At 38.6% G+C, this 12,610-nt stretch overlaps 1 protein-coding gene across 2 annotated transcripts in view; it reads right to left on the bottom strand.

The window, feature by feature from the left end:
• Positions 1–12,610, bottom strand: part of Tpgs2 (tubulin polyglutamylase complex subunit 2) — a 34,661-nt gene that overhangs the window by 6,083 nt on the left and 15,968 nt on the right. For both annotated transcript variants that reach the window (XM_015482420.2, XM_015482421.2), the window contains exons 3-4: positions 10,204–10,291; positions 8,060–8,188 (exon numbers count right to left, since the gene is read on the bottom strand). In XM_015482420.2, coding sequence (XP_015337906.1) covers positions 8,060–8,188; positions 10,204–10,291 — 217 coding nt within the window. The remainder of the gene's footprint in view (positions 1–8,059; positions 8,189–10,203; positions 10,292–12,610) is intronic.

The following is a 12,610-nucleotide window of genomic DNA, read 5'->3' as shown; positions in this document are numbered from 1 at the left end:
TCTGTCTGGGCTGTCCCATTACCCATAGACTTTGTCAGAGAATTTGGGGGAAGGTAACAGGAGGACCTGAGTTTCTTGGGAGTGGTACCACATAAAGTCAGAACAAATTGAAAGACCTGACGTTGACATTGTTCTATTCTTTTTTCAGGGACTGTTTATTATGTAAAAATAGGATATCATACACATTATCTGAATCTTGCTTTTTATACAATAATACCATATGGAAAACCCTTTAAGTAACTGATTCATTCTTTTAGTGGCTGCTTGATGGTTTGTGGGAGTCTATTTCTCCTATTGATAGGAACTCACCTTATCATCAATCTGCTATGAATTCTAAAATAATTATGACTGCACATGTTCTGGTGTTTTCCTTATGCAAAGTAGGTTTCTTGTAATAGAATGGACATCGTCAGATTGCTTTTCATAAAAGGTCCTTGCTTTTGAAAGACATTTGCAATAGGTACAGAATTCTAGTTTTAACATTTTTTTCTTGAGTATTTTATCTCACTTGAATTATTTCTAAGTAGACATATATCCTTTGCTCCTTGTATGTAATCTGGCTTTTTCTTCTGGTTGCTTTTAAGATTTTATTTTTTATTCCTTGTTATGGTTTGGCTCTGGAATCTCCCCTAGTTCATGTTGAATGCCTGGTCCCCAATGTAGCAAGGTTCAGAAAGGCTTTTAGGAAATGACCAAACGATGAGAGCTGTAACCTCATCAATTGATTAATCCATTTGATGAATTAATAATGTGAACGGACTACTGGCTGTTAACTATAGCTAGGCGAGGTGATGCTGGAGGAAGTAGGTCACTAGGGATGTGCCCTTGAGGACTGTATCTTGTCCCTGGCTCCTCTCTCTGCTTCCTGGCTGCCAGAAGAGCCGTTTTCTTCTGCCACCATGTTACGACTTCATTTCAGGCCCAGAGCAATGGAGTATGCCAACCATGGACCGAAGCTATGAAACCATGAGCCAAAATAAACTTTTCCTCCTCTCAGTTGTTCTCAGCAAGTAATTTATTCACAGCAACAAAAAACTAATACATCCTCATTTTGAGCAATTTAATTATGATGTTTTTTGGTATCACTTCATGTTTCTTTTTCCTGGTCTAATGAGCTCAGTGAATATATCAGTTTATAATTCCATCAAATTGGCAAATCTTTGGGTCATTACATCTTCAAGTATTATTATTTTCTGACCCCAACCCCTTCTTTCACAGACTCTAATCACACATATACTATACCATTTGTTATTCCCCAGTGCATGGATGCTCTTTTTACAACTTTTTTTCCTTTCTGTTACTTTGGATAGTCCCTATTGCTGGGTTCTCCATTCTTCTGCAATCTTTTCTTTTTGCCACCGCTAATTTCGTCCAATATATTTTTCATCTCAGACCCTAAACTCCAAAAGCTAAACTTGGAATACACAGTTTCTAATCTGTACTTTCAAAGACATACAGAATAAAGTTATAACTTTTAATATCTATACATGCTAATTCTAAAATGTGTGTCAATTTAGGGTTGGTTTTGATTAACCCACTTTCCTCCTTATTATAGTTGTATTTTTTTTTTTGGCATGCCTGATCATCTTTGATTAGGAGCCAAAAAGTGTTAATTTTACATTGTGGGGTGCTAATGATTTTTATATTTCCATAAATACTCTCGAGCTTTATTCTTAGACATAGTTACTTGGAAACAGATACTTTGGGCTTTGCTCTTAGATTTGACAGGCAGGATCAATGTAGTGTTTATCTATAGCTAATTATTCCCCTTTCTAAGGCAAGCCCTTCCATGTACTTTAATGCTTTGTGAATCATGAGGCATTTCAGCTTGCTTAGTCTTCTTGGTCCTTTATGAGGACTAGACATTGTTCCCTCTAATTATTTTCAGCGGTTTTTGTCATTGGCCTTGGGCAGTTTCTTCATCACATGTGTCTATCAGTTCTTTGCTGAAAACTCAAGGGAACCCCTCATAGAATTCTGGAATTCTCTCTTTAATCGGCTCTCTGTTACTCAGTCCTATGAACTCTAGCTGCCTTAATCTATCTGGGCTCACAACTTTGTCATCTCAACTTGGGGAGAACAATGGTCCCTGCCTGGGTTCTTCTTTCTATCCTGTGGACTGGGAACTCTCAAGGAAGTAAACTTGGGAAATTATACGGCTCACCATGATTGTTTCCCATTGCTCACAGCTCACTGTTCTTTGTTGCCTAATGGCAATGTCCTAAAAAACACTTTGTATATTTTGTCTAGGCCTTCCTTTAACTGCTGTGCCAGGTGGAAAGAGAAATTTGGCCTCTGTTACTCCTGCTTGGATGAAATTAAAAGTCTAGACTGGTGATTCCACCAAAATTTTAGCAGCCCTGCATGATGCTAAAAGTTGGGGCAGGGGGTGGGGGTGGGGTAGTCTGCCCTTAGGTGAAAAGCTGTAAAAAGAGCAAATTCCTGCAGTGAGGTTCCCTTCTGCTAAGTGTAGTTTTACACTCCAGTCTTTACCTGATTTTGGCTATTCTCCAGACCTTTCAGGTAATTGTTTTAAATGTTCTTCTGGATTGTAGAGTATTATCTGCCATTACCTTAGAGCATAAGGTCACCATTTGAATCCCCACCCTCCACCTCAAATCTGCAGTACCACTGTTTCAGTTCCTCCCCTAAATTTTAGTTTGGTTTTAACTCCATGTATGCATTAGCATCTTGTTGTGTGGTCTATACCTGGGAATACTGGTGGATCTCTTAATGGAACCTGTAATTTGTAATGGTTCTTGTAGCAGGGTTTTGTATCTAGTTATATTTTTAGTAGAAACTATTTTTTTGAAAAGTTATTTACAAAAACAATTTGAGGCCTAGGATAATGTTACTCCCTCTAGGGTGGATTTTTCCCTTTATATAAAAGGGTTTTTTGGGGCTGGGGTTATGGCTCAGTGGTAGAGCGCTTGTCTCGCATGTGTAAGGCCCTGGGTTCGATCCTCAGCACCACATAAAAGTAAATAAATAAAAGTATTGTGTCTATCTACAACTAAAAAATAAAAAAAATTAAAAAGTTTTTTTTTTTTGCGATATATTTCACCTATTTTAGCATTCACTCATTTAAATTGTACAATTCAGTGGTCTTTTAGTATATTTACAAAGTTGTGCAATCATTACCATTATTACAATTTTGGGACATTTCTCTAGAGTGAATTTTTATTTGCATCTGCCATTCTCTGAGATTAATAACCTAGGATTAACTATACTCAGTTTTGGGATTTAACACTTTCTGGATCACATAAATGACTCACACCGAGCTTCAGTCCATGTGAGTAACAGTTACTTCTGGCTCATCCTTGCTCCTAGGGTTCAGGTTTTCACTACTCCTTTACAAAGAGCATGGTCCCATCTTTTCCGGGCCCTAGAATCCATTTTATTCCCCTTGCTCATAAATGAGTCAAATTCCCAGCTTTTCAGCAGCCTTTCTTCCTCCTTTGAAGAGGACAGTGTACCTTAGACAAAAGCAACTCCACAATCATCTCCCCTGGATTTCTGTGTTCTTCTGGATGTTGATCTGATACCATACCTTAGCATATTGTTAGCTCTTTCATGCTTTTAGGAAAACAATTGTTAAATTTTTCCTGCTTTTAAGTCTTCAGCAGGAAGGCTGCTCTGAATAATCTGCCATTACCAGAAAAGGAAGTCTCTTCATCAGTTTAAAAATGTTTCTGGAAGATAATATACAGGTAAGTTTTGCTTTTGCTTTTTTTTTTTTTTTTTAATCAATTTAGTAGTCTCTATCTTTCAAAAAAGATTCAATCCCATAAAATTTATGTAATGATTGATTTATTCCTCTCATCTTAATGTTATATATCTTAATTATTAAGTCACTTCCTTTTCTTTTCTTCTTCTTCTTTTTTAAACTCCTGTCATTCAACATTTCCCTTATTAGACTGGAAATTTTAGTGGGACGTAGTGGCACAACTCTATAATCACATTAGGAGGATGACATGTTTGAGGCCAACATGGCCAACTTAGCAAGATCCTGTCTCAAAATACTGAGATGATGAGTTTATTCTTATCTACCCCAGACAAAATAGAGCCAGCAGGTCTTGAAAGAGTGTGGGCCTCACTCATGCTTGTGTGTCAGAAATAGAACTATCACAAGGACTTCCTAAAGCCCATCAGGAATTCCTTCGCATCCTAGATGCAGCTCAAACTCATATACTTTGCTCTCTGTACACTTATTTTCTATTATCAAGGTTTATTTCAAGAAAATATTCAAGACTGCTGAAATTCAGATAAGACAACTGCCTAGCAATGGCTGTCTCCACCAATGGGCTAATACCAACTGCTATAATGACCGGATACCAAAGAACCTTATTTCAGGTAAACTTCTCCTTTGGGTCTTTAAAAGCCTGCCCTTACCTCAGCCCCTCTGGGCGCACTTACGGCTTTTCACAGCCTCTGCATCCTACATTGGAATTCCCCATTACTCACTCCCAAATAAATGTGATTTTTCCAAGAGCCATCTGTCTGTATTTTAGGTTGAGACCTGATTACCTTTGTTTTTTGATAATTAGATCCATGACTATCTTTATTTGAAAACAATATACCATCATTTCTCTAACCAAATGGGATATACAAAATTCTAAGATGATCCCCAAGATTACTGCCTCCTGGTATATACATCTCACATAATCCTTTCCTCTGAGGGTGGTTTAGGACCTGTGGATATGATGGGCAGTCATTCCGTGGATTGGGCTACATTAAGAAAGTTCACAGCACACTGGGAAGAAATTTTCCTGCTGGCTTAAAAGCTGCCATGATGTGGAAAGGGACATATGGCTTATATCTGAGGGCAGCCTTAACTTGCTTGGAGTGAACCCTGGCTGAAAGTCAGGATTAAAATAGGAACTTAAGTCCCACATTGCAAGAAACTAAAAGCAGTCAACCACAGTGAGCCTGGAAGAGACCCCAGTGCCTCCAATGAGATCAGTCTCAGCCAACATTATTTCAGTCACTAGGGTTCAGCTTCAGATAGCTGCATTCTCTGCTTGGCCAGCTGTCAGCTCCTTAAGAGGACCCAGCTGACCTGCAGTTTTATTCTTGATTCATAGAAACTTCTAATAAATAAATAAAACTGATAATAAATTTGTGTAGTTTTAAGCTATTAGATTTGTAGCAATCCGTTATACAGGAATAGAAAACTGGCACACCAAAGCTGTTTTCTCCAGCAAGTTGTTGTTGTACTTCTTTCCTAAAGTAAAATAAGATCTTTCATTTGTTACCCCTTCCCTTTTCTCTCAGTTATCCATTATGAGGACCACTGAAACCACTGTTTTAATTTGACATTTTGGTACTTTGTTACAATAGCCCTAAGTGGCTTAACAGAAATTTATGGTCTGAAATCAAAGTGTCCAAAGAATATTCCTCTGAGGACTGTGGAGAAGAATCTCTTCCATACCTCTCTTCTAGCCTTTGGCTGTTTACTGGAAATTTTTGGACTTCTTGTAGAGGAATTGCCCCTACCTCTGCCATCATCTTCAAATGGCATTCATCCAATATATGCTTGTGTCCAAATTTTCTTTTTATAAAGCTCACCCTATTCCAGTATGATCACATCTTTTAATTAAGTCTGCAATTTGGAAATAAGGTCATATTCTAAGGTACTGAGACTTAGGACTTAAATATATCCTTTTTGGGGGGTGGGGAAAGGGGGCAGAATAGGATTTAACCTAGAATACTTTAACTATCCTCTCTCCTCACATTTGAATTAAACTGAAATGGGATAGCACTTTTTAGAATATTCTTTGCACTATACTCAAGAGTTCTTATGTAACACATTTTGAGCCCTTACAACTTCCTTCTTATAACCAGAGATATATTTAGTCTGTGAACATAGGACTCTTGATTTTCACTCCTTTTTCTCTTGGTAACCTAGAAATGTTTTTTCACCATCTTCTAATTCCCACTGATATTTCCACTGATGTCTGATTACTACTCCTGTACAATTTCTTCTTCTTTTTTTTATTTTTAAAAGATGAACACAATATTTTATTTATTTTTATCTGGTGCTGAGGATCAAATCCAGTGCCTCACATGTGTGAGGCAAGCTCTCTACTGCTGAGCTATAACTCCAGCCCACAATTTATTCTTTTTGACTAAAAGCTTGTCATTTTTTCTTTATCAGGATATGCTTAGATGTTTGGGGCTTTTTATTGTTCTGATTTAGGATTAGGTTGAGTTTTTCCAATCTGCAGAGAAATTTTCTTTTGTTAGTATTTATTTATTGCCTTTCCATGTCTTCTTTCTTTGGCACCTATAATTGCAATGAAAGGTGTCTGGATTTATTTTCTACTTCTCATACTCTCCTACTTTTTTTTCTTAAAATTCACTTCTCTAAAATTTACTTACCTATGTTCTATAATATTCATCGCACATAATTTTTCTGTCTAACTCAGGTGTCAATAATATTTGTATTTTTGTCATTTCATTTAGATGTCTCTGGGCTGTCTTAAAAATTTCAAATGTTCTTGTGCTTATTTTTGTTTAGATTTTCATCTGTGTGCTCTAGCAGTTTTAGTTCTCTGGTTGTATATTCTAACATTTCTTCTGATGTCTTCTGATTGTCTGCTGAGTACCCTGAGAAAAGTCAGTATTTTTCTGTTTACATTTTAATGAGACTTAGATCTAGTTGTTAGACTATTGCAGAAAGCATGAGCCCAGCAGGTGCCAGAAGGCCAAGTGGTCTTTATACCTGTAAGTATATAGGAGCAATATGGTCCCTACCCCTGGCTCAGTACTTATCTTGAGGCCCCTCTACAGAGTACTCCTTTTCTTCCAGACTCATGGGCAGGAAAGACCTAGTCTGTGTAACTACTTCTTTGCCTTTTAGAGAAACCCTATCATACACTTATTAAACCAATGTGAACTTTTCTTACTGCTGGGGATTCCATAGTTTTGAGTGACAGGCTTTTTCTTGGACTCATCACTTTCCAATTTTTGTCTCTGGACTCCTGTCGCACTGTTCTCCATTTGTTTGTCCAGTGGAGGGAGAAAGCCTTACATCAGTTCCCTCTGCCAGAGCTTAAATAAACCCCCAAGACCTAGACGCTAGCTGTCTACTCACTATCCATTCTTCTTTTCTTTCGTAAACCCCAATTCTGCTTGAGGAGGTAATATTGCACAAATAAAAATATCTCCCAAGACTTCTTCAGGTCTAGTTGTCAGACTATGGGTGGCTTTTTGACTGTTCTGACCAATGGCTATTGGGAGAGACTTCTGAGAAAAACTGTTTTCCAGATAAAGTGAGGAGAGATTTGCCAAGGGCTTTTTTTTTTTTTTTTTTTTTTTGGCCATTGTTCTTTGTTTTTTTTTTTTACCCTTCCTCTTCCTGTCAGAAACACAGACTTGAACTGGGAGGTAGAGCCCACAATACTCAACCATGAGGATGAAAACCATACCAAAGGCTGGTGCTGCAGGAAGTGAGAGGGAAACTTTCACATTCTCAAGCAGCAACTTTAACCTAGTTCCAGATTTCATGAGAGAAATTAACCACTATTTAGTTTAGTTACTGTAACTGGGTATCTGTTATAAGCAGCTAAATAATTCTGATAGAAGAAGCCCTAACTTGAGGCTTTAGCAGCTAATAACCCTATGAGCCATTACACTTAGAAGTAAAAAAGAGCTTTAAAGGTAGGAATGGAGAGGAAAGGGGCTGTATTTAGACTGTCATATTCCCTGAAACCCCCTGATACTTAAGTACTAGGTGAAGCTTAATTTATAACATTTATTCACTCACTCAGCATGTACTCATTAAGTGCTTACTGTGTACTTGGTACTGAAACATGAGGAAACAAAACAAAGATGCCAACCTTGATTTGCTTCATTAAAATTTCCTTTGTTGGTATAGGCTGTTGCTGCTGCTGCTGTTTTAACCTTATTCCCATGGTTCTAAGGAGCTATGAGTGGGAAGGGTTTTGGTTTAGTGGAATATAATACAGTGCCACAACCTCTTCCCATGGTCCTCAATATTATAAAAAGGAAGCAAGCAGGTTCATTTCTAACCCAAAGCAGAATTTCCTCCAGATACCTTCGTATGTATCATCCTCCAGGTCTGCCAGAGTTGGTGCATTAGGAAGTGAATACATGGAAGACTGGTTGAGCTGAGTCAGTTTTGAGATGCTGTTAATTGTCATGCTGCCCAATGGAATGATGTGCTCTATGGAGACATTAAAAAGAATGACAAAAAGTTGACAGCCTAGTTACAATGGTCATCATAAGCCCAGCTATTGTTGGTCACATGACTGAGGCATTTGATGAAAGGTAGGAAGAAGAGGATCAGTCACCACATGGCCCTAAGCACTGGCCTTTCATGCAAAACAAAACAAAACATGGAATCAGGGGCCACAGGCAATGAACAGTCCCTACTACATTAGGGTATGGCTACAGAAAAAGTTTAGAAAGGGATACTCAAGAAGAGCTAGAAAATATGAACTTAGGAACCTCATTTGAAGAGTAAATGACTTAAAAAATATTTCCACTCTCTCTTGCCCTAGTTTAACCAATATGCTGCATAAACAATTATACTTTACAAAGGAGAAACAGCTTTTGATTATATACTGGACTTTTCTCTTATTATAAGCTTTTCTCTTATTATAAGATATTTTCATGATGGAAAATATCTCTCATCATTTTCCCTTACTCAATGGAGAGAAGTGGCAGCCCTTCTCACTTGGTTCTAGCCTTCTGTGATTAGGGTATAAATAAGGAACAGGAAGACTGCATATTTTCCTTATCTATTGTATAGAATCCTTGACACAAGGTGGCACACAGACTTACAAATCTGACTTCTAGAAAAACTGGAATGGTTGAAAGCAATAAAACAGCTGGTATAGACCATGGACTGTTTGAGGAGAAGAGAAGCTGCCTTTACCGTCTTTTCTGTTAACAATGTAAGCTATTCAGTAAAGAATGGGTACAGTAATCATGATAAAAAGACCAGGACTAGGAAGATCAAGTTACAGAAAATATTGCAATATGACCAGAGACTCATTTATAAAATAGTCATGTAATATCTCTTCTCTGAGGCAGGCTTGTGAGGGAACTAACCTGCCCTCATAATGTGGGCAGGGAGTGTCTGTCAGTCAATCTAGTCTCTGTCCCCTGTCTATTGCTCCAGATCCCAAAGGCCATGGCCATGGTATAAGGGAACGTACTGCTGGTGACAGATAACTTTTAGGCCATTGAAAAAACAATTCGAAGTAAAAACTAAAGTTAAATGTTCACTAGTAAGCTATTAGAATTCTGTTTCTCTGGTCAGCTATGGGAGGCAGTCATAAAGGCTTCAGGAGTCACCAAAAAAAGGTAATTCAGATATGTGGGCAGGAGGTGGAGGCAGGAAAGAAAAGTCAATTCTGTGAAGCAGAAGTCTCTCCTCCTTTGGGTCAGCAATGGGGAGGTTTAGGGTACTTCCTAAGATCTAAGCAAATATGGGGATGGGGATGTTGCTGGAGTGGGAGGCAATAAAAGCTAACAGGGATGAGGACTGGCAAGTCTGTGTCAGGAATGGGCTGGACTCCGGCAGCTAAATCAGAATTTCCTAGCTTATGAACTTCTTTAAGTCCTCATCTAAATGTGCAGTAGCTGCAAGCTCTGACATGTATGAAGTTGAGAGTCCCTACACCCATTATGCAAATGTGTTAGTCTAGACACATTTAAAGCAAGATGACATCCTACAAACTGAGGCAGATGGTGACTGAGGCTGAGGTGGTACAGGAAGAGAAGGTAAGGTTCTGATTTGAGGGTTAGAGCACTGAAGTCTTCACAATGGTATGAATAAAGGAAGAGTCTGAAAGAGAGGGACACCTGCTCCCAGGGACCATGGGTCTTTCCTGCAGGTTACTCTGAGAAGTCTGCTCTGAAGTGAGGCTAGCAGTTCTAGTTTTTTGTGTAATAATTAATGTTTTCTTCCATTCTATTCCAACCCTATTTATAGGAAGCCTCTAAATTAAGCTCGGAGACCAGTACCAGCTAGACACTGGAACAGGGTAGAAGTAGGTAAAGCACTAGATATCTGTTAGCTTTAGGAGAAAAATCACAGCTTCTGAATGTGGTACTCAAAAACCCAGAAAAACTGTGTAGACTGAAAGACTCATAAGTTGTGAGTGCCCAGAGCTGTCCCACCCAACCTCTCCACCAGGGCAATGTTCCCCAACAGCAAGGAGGATGACTTACCATCCAGTTTCACACTCCATGTCATATGGAAGCCATTGGTCATTAGGTAAAAGTTCTTTAGATCCTCAGGCATCACACAGTTATTTTTCTAGAATCACAAAGCAACCGAGCATGAGGTCGGGGCTAGGAAGGAGGGTGTAGGCCAATGCCTCAAATTGCTGGGGGCATCATTCACCATATTCAGATCTCTGAAACAGAAAGACTGATAATTATCTATAAAACTATTAGACAGGTATGGGGGCCTGCAAATGGAGTTATCACCCCCTCCCCTTTGTTTTACTTCACTAGATAAAGCAGATTAGGTGTCTGCTCTGCCACAATATGCCCTAATGGCCAGCTGGAAAAGGAGCTCAAAGGCAACAAGCTGAGGAGACACAGGAATGTGATGAGAGAGGAGGCCTTAGTAGTCTGACAACATTGGAGCAAGGCAATCATTATCAGGAATTTCAGATCCATTCTCTTATATTACCTTCTGAAATAAATTATTGGACAAATAAGAACATCTTAAAAATAAACTCCTTTTTAACTCTGTCCAAACTTTTATCTTATTGGATCCTTCTAAGTTGTGATACCATTGTGTATGTCAAGTTCACTTTAGATCATACTGTCAGTTCTAGGCATCCAATGGATGGGGAAGTATTATGTAGCAGGAAAATCTGAGTTCGCTTCCTGATTTTTGTCATGTATGTTGAGTGACCTTGAGCGACCTTGAGCATGTTGTTTTAACCCTATGAACTAAGACTAAATCTACAAAACACTGGAGGTGAGGAATATAAGCTTGTCAGGAAGTGGACTAAGAAATTATGATTTTAGCTATAGCATCTTCAAGAATGATAAGTGTGAGGACAGTTTTAAGCTTGCAGGTGATTTTAAGCAGTACTTTTAAAAATTATTAAATAGACAACTCTCATTTTAATGAATCAAGTTTTAAATTTCCTTTAAGAACTAGAATATGGGGCTGGGGATGTGGCTCAAGCGGTAGCGCGCTCGCCTGGCATGCGTGCGGCCCGGGTTCGATCCTCAGCACCACATACAAACAAAGATGTTGTGTCTGCCGAAAACTAAACAATAAACATTAAAAAAAAAAAAGAACTAGAATATGGACTCTGACCAGATTTTTTTCCCCCTCTTGTTACCACCCAACTCCCAATCTCACAGATGTGAAAGTGAAGGGATTTGCTTAGGTTAATTTATTTCCTACTTAGTAAGTTATATGGAGTTTGGGGCTTTGAGTGCCTCCTGTATGGCTACATTCTCTCTTTGCAGAGAGAAAAAACATACATACAGAATGCCTTTCTCCCACTCCCAGGATCCTTGCAAAGGAAGCCTACAGTTAATGCTATTCTGACAAGATTTGTGCTCCTATGCTCCAGAAGATCAGCATCCACTTGAAGATTTTGATCACCAGTACCATCTAGTGGTAGAGATAAGAAAATAGCTACCTATCAGTTTTTTTGTTTTTTTTTTTTTGTTTTTTTTTGGGGGGTGGTGGTACTAGGGATTGAAACCTGGGGTATTTTAAAACTTAGATATATCTCTAGTCCTTTTTTACTTTTTATATTGAAATAGGGTCTCACTAAGTTGTCCAGGCTGAACCTCCTGCTTCCCTTCCTGAGTCACTGGGATTATGGACCTGTGCCACTACTCCTAACTACAAGCCATTCTTAATGGGGCTTCCATGAGATTCCAGAAGAGGAGGACAGGTAGACTACCTAGCATTGTTCATCTTCAAGTTAGGCTGAAGAATTTCAGTAGTAGTATTTACACATTTGTTACAGCATTTCTTTTACCCCAAAATGAAATTTTAGTGTTTTTATACCAGAATTTTTAAAAATATTCAAAATTCATAAAATAGTAAAAAAGTGAAATCAAATAATAGATTTTAAATGCTTATATAAACTTATAAATTGTCAAATGAATTAAATTCATGAAAAACATTAAGTCTATACTATCTGATATAATGGCTGGTAGGACCTGGCCCTGTTGCATATCTTTCTGCCCCATGCACCTGAGGTCCTACAGTGTTTCCGTTCTTTCCTACAGTGTTTAGCTTTTCTGAGTGGGATTTTCAGGATACTGCTGCTTTTGGTGGCTCCTATGCCCTGGCCAACAATTCAAATTACTGCCAATAAAGCAATATGCCCACTTCGGAGAGCTTCTCTCCATAGAGACTTATGATCAGCCTTCTTTTTGGAGGGATGTGGAGGATATGAAAGGGGGAAGGAAGAAGATAGGCAGAAGGTGAATGGGAAGAGGGGCATCTTCAGATTGGAGGGAGAATCTGAAAATGAAAAAGGGAGAATAACCCTGTTGACCAGAATCTAGAATGACAGCTAACTGCCACAACAGGGTACTGCTCTCTCTAGTCCAATGATGATTCTGTCACATAGCTGCTAATTTCCAACAT

This window comes from Marmota marmota, unplaced genomic scaffold (assembly GCF_001458135.2).
Source record: "Marmota marmota marmota unplaced genomic scaffold, marMar, whole genome shotgun sequence".
Classification (NCBI taxonomy): domain Eukaryota; kingdom Metazoa; phylum Chordata; class Mammalia; order Rodentia; family Sciuridae; genus Marmota; species Marmota marmota.
This window is presented reverse-complemented; position numbering and strand designations above follow the sequence as displayed.